At 40.8% G+C, this 15,234-nt stretch overlaps 1 protein-coding gene across 2 annotated transcripts; it reads left to right on the forward strand.

The window, feature by feature from the left end:
- The first annotated feature begins 1,142 nt into the window (after positions 1 to 1,142).
- On the forward strand, positions 1,143 to 14,908 carry SMIM13 (small integral membrane protein 13). 2 transcript variants are annotated; one of them, XR_012041042.1, is made up of 3 exons: positions 1,143 to 1,624; positions 10,898 to 11,186; positions 12,099 to 14,760. XR_012041042.1 is itself a non-coding variant. In XM_072853267.1 (2 exons), the coding sequence occupies exons 1-2, from the start codon at positions 1,549 to 1,551 to the stop codon at positions 11,089 to 11,091; spliced, it is 270 nt and encodes an 89-aa protein (XP_072709368.1). In that variant the 5' UTR covers positions 1,144 to 1,548; the 3' UTR covers positions 11,092 to 14,908. The 2 variants fall into 2 exon arrangements, 1 of the variants encoding a protein (XP_072709368.1); XM_072853267.1 differs by having other exon boundaries at positions 1,144 to 1,624; positions 10,898 to 14,908.
- The last annotated feature ends 326 nt before the right edge of the window (positions 14,909 to 15,234 follow it).

Genomic DNA, 15,234 nt, shown 5'->3' on the forward strand with positions numbered 1-15,234 from the left:
AAGAGAAACTCTGGTTCCATTTGGTGAAGTGACAGCAAATTCAAGGCTCTGAACGGGGAACTGCATGTTCTAGTAATTTTGGTTTACAGGTCTCTTGAAAGGAGGGGGCATGTGGCATGCTCAATGAGCAGGAAAAATAAGGATTTTTAGCTTTACTTGAAAGGGGAGATTTTAAAATAATCCATAAAAGAAACAGAAAGGAGAACTGGATTAGCTTTTTCTGACATCTCACTGCAATGGTGACATCTTCGTGGGAAATTAGGCTAGTGGATTTAAAAACACACTTTCAGTAGTTTTAGAAACATTAACCAGAATTTCCTACACTACAAAGGAGAGTTATAACCTTATTCCAGTGCTGAAGGCAAAGTCCATATAAGAATCAAGATTATCTCACACTTATCTCACGATTCCTGGAAGTTAATATTTCCTCAGATTTCTCTTAGGAGGTAAAGACCAGCTTTGATGCATCGCTACAGTGTCAACAGAGGGCAAGAGCCAAGGTCATGCGGAATTTGAACCACACGGGAGTGGCACAGATGTAGAAACGCTGCCTTGGCTAAGGCCTGGTAACCCTGTCGTCCCCTTACCGATCAAGCAGGGGGAAGCAAGGCCAGCAATGACAAGAGGGAGAAAAAGGAACTAGAGGCCAGGTTGCCCCATCCTTATAAATCTAAATCACTGATCTAAACCACTGCACGGGAAGCAATCTCTCCTACGGACTTCCTGCTCTGCTCAGGGCTTCAGCCACGTATTTTACCACTCCGGCTGCCCCTCTCTTCTCCCCTCTGCCTCATGCAGCCGTTACAGCTGCGGCCCCTGGCCGAGCATCCGTCCAGCCCACCCTGCCTTCAGCGCTGCCTGTCCTGCTGAGGGACCGGCACCACTGCGGCGGTGAGCCGTTCCTCGGGCGGCCGGGCCCGCTCCGGAGCAGCCGCAGGCAGCCGCCCCTCAGCCTCCCCCGGGATAGGGGCGGCACACGCCCGCCCGAGGGGCAACGGCTGCCCGGGCCGTCGGGCGGCGCGGGGCACGCCGGGACTTGTGGTCCCCGTTGGCGGGGGCGCCCACCCGCTCCGGCCGCTGGGGCGGGAGGCGAACTACGACTCCCAGCATGCACCGTGCGCCGCCCTGCGTCACCACGGAGCGCTGGAAGGCCCACCCCCTCTCTCTGCCGCCGCTCTTCACGCCGGGTTGTTAAGCAGCGGGAGGAGACAGAGCTGGTGCTGCCGCCGGCTCGGCCCGGGTCCTCTCGGCTCCTCTCACCCTCCCGGCTGGGCCGCGGAGCTGCCCCCTCCCTTCTACGGGGGTAGCGGGCAGCGATGCGAGGCTCGGCCTCCTCCCCGTAGCCGCCGGCAGGCCTTTGCCCCTCGTCCCAGCCCCGCGGCGCCTGAGGCGGCCCGCTGAGGGGCCGGTCGAGCCCGACCGCCCCTGGTGCCTCTCCCGCGGGGCTGAGCGGGCCCTGACGGCTGCCGAGCGGCTGCTGCGGCAGGGAGGCGTCTTCGAGGAGGGCCCCCCGCTGTCGCCGCCGGAGAGGGGGAGCCGGTCGGCGCCATGTGGCAGAGCATCGGGCTGACCTTGCTGGTGATCGTGGCCACCCTGGCCTGCGTGCTGCTCTTCATGCTGTGCGGTGAGTCCCGCCCGCTCCCCTCGGCGGGGGGGTGAGGAGGTGCGGGAGGGGTGGCCTGGCTTCGGTATGCAGTGCCCGTGTCCCCCACCCTCACCCCCCCCCGCTTTCTCAATCTGTGGTGCTTCCTCTTTGCTCAGATTGACTGAAGGAAATGAAAGGGCACGATACCCCGGGGCGTGGGGGAGCGTGCGTGGTTCACAGCGCCCCCTTTTCTTTGTTTCCAAATAATTTTGAGCCTTGAAATGCTTCCAGAGCTTAATTCGGTGACTAATCTGTAGCTGACAGCCTTTTTAGTGAACGGACTACTGAGCAGTCACTCTGTGCAGCTTGTACATGGGTCTGAAATGTCAGTGAACGGAAGAAGTAAACTTCCTACTGGTACTCCTCAGCTTTTGACATCTGTTTCCTAGAATAGATTGAGAGCAGCTCTTGGGAGGTTTTTTTTCTTATGTGGATCCAAGACTTGCACCATTCTTTAATGCAGAGAGAAGGGTTGCTTCAGTGGGAAGCACGACTTGCAGGTGTGTTGGAGTTCTTGGAGGAATCAGCAGTGTAGTGCATGTGGGTGTTGTGATCAATATGCTGAACTTAGAGCTCTCAAAAAAAAAAACCACCCCAAAAAACACCACCACCAAACTCGAACTATGCCATAGGCTATGGAGAAAGGCTTGTGAGATAAAAAGCAAATGGCAGGTGGATTTATAAATGTTTTTTGAAAACCGAGGGAGCAAAGTGAAGAGTCATCTGACATTTAATACTAAAAAAAAATGTTAATTGTGGTCAAAACGGCAAAGCATTGTGAAAAGATTTTGCAATATCAAGGGACTGGATATGGGAGGTGAAACACAGTATTAACATGTATGGAGTAATATACATAAGTGTGAAATATGTGCATGCATAATTTATGTGTGGAAATATAATGGCTTCAAACTGCGCTGTTAGTATCCCAAAGAAAGGATTAGCTGAAGTAACTGCAAGCATTTCTCCAAAATATCTTGTTTAATGCTTTGTAGCAAGCAAATAGGCAAATCAAATATTAGAAGCTTAAAACAGAAAATGTCATTATATTGTTACAGGAATCTACTATGTGCCTGTGTCTCAGTGTATTTTCTTATTAAAGTGTATTACCTTATTTAAAAAAAAATCCTAGTTTCTTTTTAAAAGATAGGATGGTGAGAGCTATGTAATGATTTCTCTGTGAATAAATTCTAAATAGGTTAGATCTGTCTAGTCTGGAAAATAGATGACTAGAGGAAGGGTGATGGTTATAAAACTGAGTAGAATGAAAAAGGTGAACTGGGAATGGTGGTGAAATTTCAACATTTTGGAGGAATTGAAGTACATAAAGTTGAGTGATCAAGCAACAGGCTTTAAACAAAACTTTATTTTACACAAAGGGGAAATAAACTGCAAGCTCATTAACAAAGAATATTTTGGATGCTGAAACTTCTATCATTTAAAGTTCATGGAAGAAAGGTCAATGTCCTTAAGCCATAGTATTAATACTCTGGTAAGGATATTTCTGAAATACAGATAACTGGGACTGCAAGGGTCATGAGGGTGTACCTTGTATACTTTCCCTGGTCTTGTGCTCTTTTCCTCTGCGTCCTGTACTGTCCGTTGTTACAGACTAAACGGTGACTTCAGTGGATATTTATTCTGAGTGGTTTTTTTATTCATGTTTCTATATGCTTATTCGGTGTTGTCTGGCCACTTTTTCTCTTTTAGAAGATGAAACATGGTATTCCCTAGGGTTTTTATGTTTTCAGAGTATACATATGAGATCTTTAGTTACTCTCTTGCTGGAAGACTAAAATAATTTTAGAATAGAATATTTCAGTTGGAAGGGACCTACAACGATCATCTGGTCCAACTGCCTGACCAGTTCAGGGCCAACCAAAAGATAAAGCGTGTTGTTAAGGGCATTGTCCAAATGCCTCTTAGACAGGCTTGGGCCATCAATGACCACCTCTCTAGGAAGCCTGTTCCAGTGTTTGACCACCCTCTTGGTAAAGAAATGCTTCTTAATGTCCAGTCTAAACCTCCCCTGATGCAGCTTTGAACCATTCCCACGTGTCCTATCACTGGATACCAGGGAGAAGAGCTCAGCACCTCCCTCTCCGCTTCCCCTCCTCAGGAAGCTGTAGAGAGCAACAAGGTCACCCCTCAGCCTTCTTTTCTCCAAACCAGACAAGTCCAAACTCCTCAGCTGCTCCTCACAGACATTCCTTCCAGCCCTGTCACCAGCCTTGTAGCCCTCCTCTGAGTGCATTCAAGGACCTTCACATCCTTCTTAAATTGTGGGGCCCAGAACTGCACAGAGTACTCAAGGTGAGGCTGCACCAACACCAAATATAGCAGGATAATTCTGCTGTTCAGAATCGGAAACCAGGATCACTTTCTCCAGGCCTTTCTGCTTTTGTCTGTATGTGATAAATGGAATTGAAACACTAAGGATCTCTTTAACTTTGCCTGCTAACTTAAACATCTTTCTAGTGCTTTCTTTCTTAAAGAGAGCAAGAGTAATTAATAAATGACTTTAAGTGGCTTATAAATACTTAGCAGTTTGGAGTTCTGTATTGTACATTCAATTTGGATTCATTGAATACTTTGCTTTGAATCCTTCATTGTATTTTACTTTCAACAGTATCAGAGCTTATAAAATGATTGCTAAAAGTCACCTAGATTTCAAAAGTACTGAACACAGGAAGCTGACATGTTCATTGTTTTTTGGGGAGGATTTGAACTGTTACCCTGTTAGAAGTGACTGAATAGGATTTGATAGTGATTTACAGTCTTGGTAATGATTTTTTTAATCATACAGCATTTATTAATTAATATTGGTACAGTTCTAGTTCTTGTGTCATGATTATTATGGAACTTATTGAAGGAAACCAGTGTCAAGACTGCTACTAGAAAAAACTGAGTACAAGCTACTTCCAATTTGTTTATCTGTGCCAGTGATAGGCAGTTTCTTACCCACCTTCTTACTTACAGGTCTCTTCTTTACAGCCTGTTAGACTCCCACGGAGACAGAGTGCTATGTATGACAGGGTATGAGTAAATGCCAGCCAGTGAGACATACAAATTAATGGACAAACCTGACACAAGAATGGCTGGATATAAACTTGAGTAAACTTAATCTGATGATAAGAATATTTTACAGCCATCTGACTAGAGGTATTGAAACAGCCTTATGAAAAGGACTTACAGGGTCAAGAGCCTGAACAGCTGTAACTTCGACTTTTAGTGGCTTATAAAAGGATTCATGGTGAGAATGCTTGCAGAGAACAATGGACTTAAATATCCAGGAGACATCCTACGATCACAGGGTTTTCTGTTGCTTATCACAAATATGATGTGATAAGTGCTATCAAAATGTAAATAATGGGGAAAAAATTAATTTTATTTTTTCTGAAGTGAAAAGACAAAATTCAAAGCGCAAACTATCAGAAGTTATTTGGACCAGTTCTGCAGCCACACGAAAAGCAAATGTTTATGCCCGAATTAGGCATTTATGTCTGTAAAAGTACTTTGAATAAGTGACCTGATTTCTTTTTCTTTTAACCATTTCTGGATGCTTGAACTGCTACTTTCAATGTTAATCTGAGTTTGTTAGGAAGCACAGAAGGCTTGCAGCTAGCAGCATCTCTATTTGTAAACTGATCACATCTGACATAGAAACCATTGAGGGACTGTAAACATAGCAATTTTTCAGTTGCTCTTTTAAAAGTGGGATTAAGGTAACTTGCTTCCACTTTCTTATTCCCACCTTTTCTGATTTCCTTTCTTTGGTTTCTCTCTGGCGGTCTCATTGCTGCTTTTGTGTATTCCATGTTCCTCTGCAGATGAGAGGAATTCATGCATAGTTAAGGATAAAATATTAGCTGAGGTGAACTCTAGTACTGCTTACCGTGTATTTGTTTTATTTTCCCAATGTAGTAATGCATGGAGCCATGTGAAATGGCAGGAGTGCCTTCAGTGGAACAGATGGAACCGTTCATCTCATTTGGCAAGAGAGGCTAATGAGATGTGGTTTGAGAGACATGACCTTAAAACAAAAATCATGTAACTCAAAGTGCTGAAACCAGTGTGTTGTTTGCTTCACAACTCTGAATTCAGTTGCAGATGGGAAAACATTGGAGCTTTAAATTCTGCCTGAATAACTTTTTTTAATGCTTTATTTAAACAGTTTTGTAACTATCTTAAATGAGTGAATCTTGTAAAGATGAGGAAAGCCATGCTTGATTAGACCAGCAATAAAGAGAAAATACTCTTTAATTTTAAGTTGAGTTTTGAAACTGTTATAAATGGGAGATCGGAAGAGAGCGAGTTTCCTTGTGATCAGTCAGCAAGCAGCATGTGGTAGAGTGTTGCATTAAACAGGACGAGGTTTAAGGAGCTGTGCAGAACCAAGCACTGTGTCACCTGATGTCTTCTGTTATTCCAATATCAGAGTAGTCTGTGCCTCCTTCAGTCTGATTTTTCTCCATAGTGAAGCTATCCACTAGGGCAGTGTATTATCTACATCTTAAAAATGGCACAGCACTAATGTGACTTGTCTGTGGTCACAGAAGACATCTGACAGAGCTCAGAGTAGAACCCTGTTCTCCCAAATCTCAGGTTAGCATTTAGAGCTCCATGCTCTTTTTTTTTTCAGCTACAGCTGCGTAAGATTTTCTGTGATGGACACTTCAGCATTTAAATACAGGCAACACTCACCTTGGTAATAACCCAGTTCTAAATTAGTCTTCATGTGCTGGAGTAGTAGCATCCTATTTTCAAATCAGTAGGGACACAGAGGTAAAGTGATCTTGCAAGAATGCACAGGAAGTCTATAGTAGGGTCAGAAATAGAAGCCAGATCTTCAGGATCTGTCTTGTGCTGTTACTGCATCATCTTTCCTTTCTTGGTTTCATTTGTATTTCACATAAGCAAAATCAGGTTGCTTTACTCTAGCACTCCATATTAGCCTTGGGTTTTTTGATTTGTTTGCTCTTCCTGATTCAAATGGAAGAAGAAAATGTGCACCAATAAAGAAACCCCTCCCTCTGTTAGCTTTTGTGTACAAGCCAGTATAAGGTGAATAAAATACATGGACCTCACACTTATATCCCTCACCTCTTGAGAGGGAGTGACATTGTAGTCAGATCACTTTGTTTCTTCCCCCTTTACAAAGAACTAAGACCTGGTGTGGCAAATAACAGAAAAGGTAGCTTTAATGAAACATAGTCAAATCATAAAAACTGTTTAACATCCTGATATTATATAGATGTTACATACATCTATGTATGAGTCAGAAGAGGTTTTGACTTATGGTCCCATCTTCACAAAGACATTGCATCATGATTTAAAGAGGGGTTGACATACTGATTGCACAATGCCACATGTGGCTTAAATGTCTTTGGATGGCACCTGGCTGTGACATTTTAAGTGAGACAGTGGCTCCCAGCTTTTAGCACTAAACTCTGCAGAGGCTAGGAGCTGCTCTTTTGCCTAAATGCAAAATACTGTCTGTCTGTGGTAGGCAGGCTTTCCCTACTCTCTCTGGATTTGGGTATCTGCTACACCAAGAGCTGGAGCCCCCACTTTGCATTGTGATGATGTACTGTTGGACCTGGCTTACTTCTTTGAGAAGCAACTTCTTTCACCAATTAATGTAGAAATATTGTATATGATATTCTGCATGTCATCACTGCTTGTTTGAAGATGTATTGTGGGTATGCTATTTAACTTCCACAGATTTAATCAAGCTAAGGATGATTTGAAAAGGTAAATCAAATGGCTAAAGAAAATAAAGTAAGCACTGTAAGACTGATTCAAATCAAATATTTTGTGTGTGGTGAAGTTAAACCAGTAGGACTTCTTTGACAGCAGCTTGCCTGAACAAAGTGGAAGCATTTGAGATGCAAACCAGTGGTGTCAGTTACCTGTCCAGGAAGAGCTCTACAGCAAAACAGTTGCAAAACTAAACTGAGGTGCAAAGACAAGAATGCACGGAAATGCCCTTTTTCTTTTTTGTGTATTTTAAATTACTTTATTTTAAAAAATATACTATTATGTAGCTCAGTTCTTCAGTATGGCGTGATGTTGGGTGTTACCATTTTGCAATGTTCTTAAGAGGCTGTGAAATTAATAGAAAATGCATAGTCTTCTGATTCAGAAGTAACTCAGTACTGTGAATCTGCCTCCAGGCTTTGTCTCTGTGTGTGGTTTTGTTTAGTGGTGTATTTAGTTGATATTGTTGCTGGAGACAGTTTCTCTTACCCAGAATAACTTGTTCTTTAGTAGTCTGGTTATTTCCAAGGAAATTCTTATTTAAGTGTTTAGTAACAGTGATGTGACAGGGAGTCTCAGCTGAGGAGGCAGTCTTAACTTGATTCAGCCAAGTGTGTTTGTTTTGGGAGTTTATTTTTTAACTTTCCATCCAAACTGGCACTGTAACTTAGAGCAAGTGAAAGAAATAAATCTTTCTACTTTGATTACCTTATACTTAAATGTCTCTGGTACAGGCTGGGAGATGGTGTGAGGTTTTGAAACTCTAGTCTCCAAGCCTGGTTACTCTCCCACTATTATCATTGGCTAAGCCTGTTGTAATTTTCTTTTCAATGCACTGCATTGTTGTTCATTTCACCTGTCTATTATCATTGCTCTGGTGGTTTGTCGACTATAACCAGTCTTGTTGGCTGATTATTTACACTGTCTTGTTTGTCATCTTGAGCTAGAGAGCTCTGAAGTCTGTTTATGGTACTCAGTATTTTGGATACTCAGACCATTGTGCTCTAACTCAAACCAAACATTGAAAAAAATTAATACAGCTTTTCTTGAGAGTGTCTGAGAATGAAATGTGAATGTTCTTCAGTATTTTTTCTTCCCTCCCCCCACCCATAGTAATTCTGTGTGTTAAGTGGCCTGTTTGCAGTGATGGAGGAGGCATGTGGTCTGCTTTATCTAGCCTAAGTTAAAATACCTCCCTTAATGGGGTATTTATTTTTACCAAATATATTCAAGTCATGCTTCTGTAAAGTGCCCTATAACTCTTTTTTTGGGAAGGCCCTGAATATTTTTGGCTTACCCCCCCCCCCAGTGTATTCTCTGGAATTAATGTCTGTTTCACAGTAATTCACTTTGCAGGTGTTTTAGGTAGGATTTTAAACAAACAAACAAGAACCCAACCAAACAATTTGTGGCTGAGAGTTTCACACACACACAGATGCTTAAGTGGATTTAGTAGAATGTACTGCGTGCTTTTCATGCACTCCTAAACCTAATGTCCCAAATTTTGGCTCTGTCAACAAATTGAGGAGTTGAGGACATTTTTAAATGGCTTGTAATATTCTGCTTAGGTCTTACTTTCTTGCATTTCCTATATTCCCAGTTTCCTACATTTACTTGGAATATTTTATGCATTTTCTTTCTGATGGACTAGAAATGAGCATGGCTTTTGGAAATTTGATTACTTTTAATGATGTTTACACCCATGAGAAGAATGGATAGATTTATGGTCTTCAGAATGCACAAAGCATTGAAGCTTCCAGAGACCTGAAATACCCCTCAATGGAAACAACTTTCAAAGAGTTGCTACTTCAATTTTTACTACTCGATCTGAAAGAAAAAAAGGTGCCACAACCAAACATCTGCCATTGAGGTTTTTTTTTTCTAGGTGCAGGGGGATTTAAGGCATTTGTGGGACATCAGATTCAATTTAGTCACAAGTCATTTAAAGGTTTAGGTATTAATGGAAAAAGGAAATACTTGGTGTAGGCTTTAGGAATTAATTTAGATCATAAAAGGTTGTCATATAAAAGCTTTCCTCCAACTGTCCTCAGCAGCAGAGAAGTTACAGGCATTAAAAGTCTGCAGGATGTGAAAAGTATTCCAGGAGGGAGGGGAAGGGTGGGATCTCGTTTTGTTGTAAGCAACGGCCTGCTCATATTGGCATGACTCTGATTACAGAGGAGGAAGAATAATAGTGGTGCTGTGGTTACACAACTGCTACTTGTTAGTGTTTCTTCCCCTTCCCTAATATGTCCTGTTGTCCACACTCAAGTCTGTTTCTGCTGACAGCTGTGTATCTGGGAGGATGGGTTTCCCTAGCTCTGTAAAACAGGCCTCTTAATATTTGCATAGGTCAGCAGGATAGGCTTGAATAGCTAGCAAGACCTTCTGAACAGAGAATGGGAGTATTAATGTATAGCTCTACGCAAGACAGATGGTTTCTGGTGTTGCACTTCTAGCATATGTTTTCAAATAGCTGTTTAAATTTAATGCTGCTTAGCTGTGTATTTCACAGTCAAGTTACATTCCTATTTTATGGATGACAAAACTTGACTGGTTAGCTAGAGGGAAAGGGATATCACTAGCTCTCAGCTGGGTAAAACTCTAGTCTCTCTTGACCTAAATGCTTGGATAAAGGACACCTTTTTAAAAGAAAGATTCTGGTTTAGGTTTAAATATGTTTATATCTGCTTTTTTAAGTTCCTTGGCTACCTGTTATAGAAACACTTGAGAAGCTGGATCTTAAATATTTTTCAAGAGCTGTTCTAGAAATGTGACCATATCAACTCTTTACTTGCATAGTTTTGGGACCTGGAGCATTTTAGCGGTGGAGCAGAACACAAATTTATCAGACAATGTTAATTTTGCTTTAATGGGTTTTGGGCATGGTGAGGGAACACCTTGAATTTGGGGGATGTGGTCTTTTAGTGGACATAATAAGGAAGACCTTGTGCATTTCAGAATAAGATTTATTGTAAAACATGGTATTAATTTCAAGATCTCCACAAGTGTGCTTAATAGCAATTATGTAATGCAGCTTTTAAAATGTGATTTTTCAGAATTATGTGTTTGCTGAGTGAGGGTAGAAACCCTAGTGCTACACTATTACAGTGCCTGTGTAATGACTCCTGACTCCTCCTTTTAGGTATAACCACAGAAATTCCTTTTCTCCTGACAGTTAAGACCCTTATCTGTGCAGTGGTGATCACCCACCTACTGCTTGCTGTGGCAGTACAATTCAGAATGTGTAGGTCCTTGCCTGGAGCTTAAATGTTTGCTTCTGGATGAGGACAAATTTTATCAAGTCGAATTGGTATTTATAGGACTGTAGAAAGGAGTGGGTGTGTTGCAGAGGGGTGTTGGGGTTGAGAGTTGGCAATTAGAGTATGGGAGATGATAAAATTTTTTCTTGCTTCTCTGGTATACTTTTGCCTGAGAGATGACTATCAATTTGTATGAAGTAACTAAGCGGTACCTTTTTTCTTTCTCCTGCAGGCTGGTACGTGGTCTGGCAATTGTTTTTGTCTAAATTCAAATTCCTGAGAGAATTGATAGGTGACACAGGGTCCCAACAGGGAGACAACGAGCCTTCAGAGACTGAAGCTGAACAGGAGACTCCACCCTCTCCTCAGAGGGGTAGACAGAAATCTGCTCGACAGCGAAGGGCACCTACAGAAGACACAACTTAAAGTACTCCATTGAACTTCTGACTAACTATGAATGGTTAACACCTCTGCAGTGTGTCGTTCAGTGGTTTGATCTTACTGAAAAACTGACTTAAGAGGTAATGTTAATACCTGTGGACCTTTACTTCTGAACTACCAATGTATGCTACTTCAGTAGAGGTTCAGGGTGGGCTGCAGCAACAAGTCATAGAATACTGGAAGAAAGGAGGGGTGGAGAGAAATCTCCATCAGAAAAATGCTGAACTGCTGTAGCTCCTATCTCTGCACACAGATTAAAAACAGGTCCTGGACCATAGGCTTAGCCTTTGCATTAGTCTGAATATAGTAAACATTTCAGACTTGAAATGGTTTCTAAATTATTTTTTCTTTACAGCACTGTAACTACATATAGTGAAATTGAGTTTTATTTCCTTAGCTATATATGAATATATATTTTTTCTTCAACCTTGAGAATGCATATGAACTTGAAAAATGGTTGAAAGAATATCCTGCTTTAGAAAGTATTCTAAAGTGAGATTTTAGTTACGTTCTTATATCTATAAAAAGTATAAATGAAATATGAAAAATCAATAGTAGATGCACATGATTTGGAGGTTTTTATCTCCTTTTAAAAAAAAAAAGGCAAAAAATCAGGTGGTAAGACCTGTTTTCTTGGTTTTGACATAAGAAGGGTTAGAGGTTAAACAGTCCTGCTAGGTTTCTGTATGTTTCTCCTGAACCTTTTACTCTAAGTCCAACTTGTGTTGGAGAGGGGAAGGTTGCCTAGGTTATGTAGTCACTGTTTAGTATTCTGAAGTGTCATCTTTGGTTTTTGGATACTAAGCACTTCTCTAGTTTGTGTTGTACACCTTTACATCAGGTATATGGTACCTGACATAACTTCTTTCCTGGAACCAGTTAAGGCATTCTGACCAATTTGGTAGACATCACTGTAACACGTTGATAGTGTTATAGCAATGAATTTGGTACCTCATGTTTGGTGGAGGACTTACTGATTTTTTTTTTACCAGTAACAAGCAGTTGCTCCTGTTTTCTTTGAGAATGAGTTATACAGCTATTTTGACATTGCACTTCAGAATGAAGAGCTCCGCTTCTGTTTATCTAGCAACTCTGAAGATGGACGCATGAGATCTTTGGAAAGAGGAGGAACATGCATGTACCACCTCTGATGTGTGTATGAGAGAGAACTACCAACATGTCTTATCATGAACAGCTTCAGTTTTCTCTCAAAGCTTGGATATGTGGTGGTGTTTGGATCATTGTTCCCTGTATAAAAACTGTTAAACAGGACTACAAAATTGGTCTTGTACTTTGAGCTGTTAAGAAGTTTAAACTTACTACTTCCGAACTTGTGGTTTGGTTCATTTATATGGCTAAAAGCAGCAACATTTAGCTTTTTTGTGAAGTAGGCCTACATCTGGGAAAACAGCACTCTTAGTGCCTTTATGTTTTAATTTGTCATCTGTGAATACTGTTCAAAAGCTAATGAGAGCATTCACTTCATAAAATGATTTGGATGTTTCAGTATTAAAATATGTAAGATCAGCTCTGACCTTCCTTTGGAGTCTAAAAGTTTTTGCTTTGTTTACTAGCATGCATGTATAAGCATGCTTTGTATTACAGGGTTACATTTTCAAGCATGATTAGGCAGTGCTATGCACATATCCTTTAAACACACATAGAAATATTGATAGTCTCCTTCCTCTGTCCTGTCTGCTGGCAAGGGAATGTCTAATGATGTTGGGTTTTTTGATTAGTAAAATTCCCATTTATTCAAACTGAGCAAAAGCAATCAGATTCTCTGCTGCTTTCAGTTGTTTGCCTTGCACAACTTCATGTCACAATATTCTTGTGTCTGTATGTCTTTTCACATGATGAGACTTTCAGTTTAGCGGTGCTAACCAAGTACTGGTACATTCTTCTTAAGAAGCATCTTTAGCATCTTTGTCTTGAGCTTTGCTAATATGGGCTTACAAATAAAGATTATTTTTTTTTTAGTACTGACATAGGATACTGACACTCCACTGCATTTCACTTCTACCTAGATTTTAGTGCACAGAAGATGGTAAAAGGCTGATGCTTATAGTATCCCCGGCTGAGATAAGTAACAGTTAACTCAGTCTCTGCTTCTAGTAGCTGTGAAGAAATGTGAAGTTACAGCAATATACATAGCTAGTCAGGGTAGCTCTAAAGGTGCAAGAATCAAGACTCTGGAGCAAGTTAATGAAGGAAAAATCCATGTGGGTTTGAATGCTGACACTGATCAAATATGCAATAAGATGGACACGGAACCTCCGGGTAGCTCGTCTGCTCTAGCCAAACAACTTCCTTCTCCCTTCCTTGCTGTATGTAGGTGTACATTTCACTCCCCAAAGTTATTTTCAGTCTCTTTTTTAAACAGCTGATGCTATTTTTTTAATGTTGCTGTGACATAGCTGCCAATAATGCTGTCTGCCTAGTGTATAACTTTAATGATCTTATTAGTAGCAGGCCAAAGGTTTATATTATGTGGTTTGGAAGAATTTTGGAATGCTGATGTCTTCTGTCAATGCATAATTTTTCCTGAAGGAGTCTGTAGTAAAATCTTTGTACAGGGCACTTTATGCAAACCTGTAGAAGCAAAGCTGTACGTGTGAAAGCATACTCCTGATAAGACCTGGGTTGTGATTGCTGGCAGTCCAATATACTCATGTCTTTGAATATTTTTACCAATGTACTTCTGAAATATTACTGGTGGGTAAGCACTTAACTTTGAATTGACCCATTCAAGTCTGAAACCTTATGAAGGCAACAGGTTACACAGTTGGTCTTGTTTTGTTTAGTAGGATCTATTTTTAAAACTGTTTATTGCCTTATTGTTGTAGCCATTCTCTTGAATGTATTTTGGGTTCTTATTTTAAATATAGTCATATCACCTTTGTTGCAGGGGCTGTGTAACTTTGAATAAGCAGTAATTACCTATGTTGTATGTGACGGTTAATTGAAAACAGTTACTGTAATGAAGGCTGGAACAAATACAGTGTAGACTGGTGGAAAAAAATACAAAAGCTATTGCTAAAATTTGAGGAGTGTAAACCATTTTCTTCATGCTGAATTGCATAATTCAGACCTGTTAGGGAGCCACTAAGGTTATTATCGTGGTGATTTACTGTTTGCCCATGAGGCTAATTCTGTGCGGTTCATCCACTAAGCACTGCTGCTGTAGCTATTTGCAGTAAATGCCGTATACTGTGCTGCAATTTGTGAGCAACTTGCTGCTTAATATCAGGTTTTACACTGAACTAGACCTGTGTATGTAATTCTGTTTTGTTTGGAAATGACCAGCATAAAGAATGTGTTCAATGTGGTCATTTGCTTCTTCAGTGTTATGACACTGTACCTAAAGCTTCTGTGGTTGTCTGTTTTCATCGTTAACTGTTCTTTTAACTGACTGCACAGATGAAAAATAAAGTAACCAGACTTGATATGAATATTGGACCTGAGTGGTTTTCTGGCTTGTTTTGGAATGGGATTTTGCCTGTAGAATAAGACTTCTTGTTCGAGTGTGCAACACGACAAAAGAAGACTTGTCAAAAGTCACATTCTAGCTGGCATAATACCTACAGATGACTTCATCTTAAAGAACAGGTTAGTGTATATCTTGTAGAGCAGTAGTTATTAAAGGTGGTTTTTCTGCCTTATCCTTGAAAGTTGTCATTTTGTTTTAGCAGTTAAAAAAAGGCAAAACAAGCCCAACAAAAATCAAACCACCTCCTCCCTCCTTTGTTCTTGATACTTTTAAGATTGGTTGTAGACTTTGTAGTTTGTCTAAAAATAAGTATGTTGGTAAAGTAGGAAGTTCTTCTAGTTTGGAAATGGAGAGAAGGAAATGAGAATGTGCTTCATCCCTGATTGCTTCTGTTAGGTAAAATGCATAAATTGAATCCTGGGTTCTTTTATTGAAAAATTAGAGATTAAAAGAAGATTTTTGGAAAAAAAAAATAGAGATAAAATCTCTTTAATCTTGAGAGAACAAGCTGTTCTGCTGTTGTCCTACTCTTCTCACTTGTAAAAATGGGATAATAATGGAGTACAGTAAAATGCCATGGCTATATGTAACTTGAGCACTTGGGTCTTGTGACTTCAAAAAGTTTGAGTTGGGGGCGG

Source organism: Ciconia boyciana, chromosome 2, assembly GCF_034638445.1.
Source record: "Ciconia boyciana chromosome 2, ASM3463844v1, whole genome shotgun sequence".
In the NCBI taxonomy this organism is placed as follows: domain Eukaryota; kingdom Metazoa; phylum Chordata; class Aves; order Ciconiiformes; family Ciconiidae; genus Ciconia; species Ciconia boyciana.

What these genes read in the sequence shown, in the direction of transcription:
- SMIM13 (XM_072853267.1), top strand. Translation starts at nt 1,549, where the DNA reads ATGTGGCAGAGCATCGGGCTGACCTTGCTGGTGATCGTGGCCACCCTG. An exon ending in GCTGCTCTTCATGCTGTGCG is followed by an intron (nt 1,625 to 10,897) that starts GTGAGTCCCGCC and finishes TTTCTCCTGCAG; the next exon opens with GCTGGTACGTGGTCTGGCAA.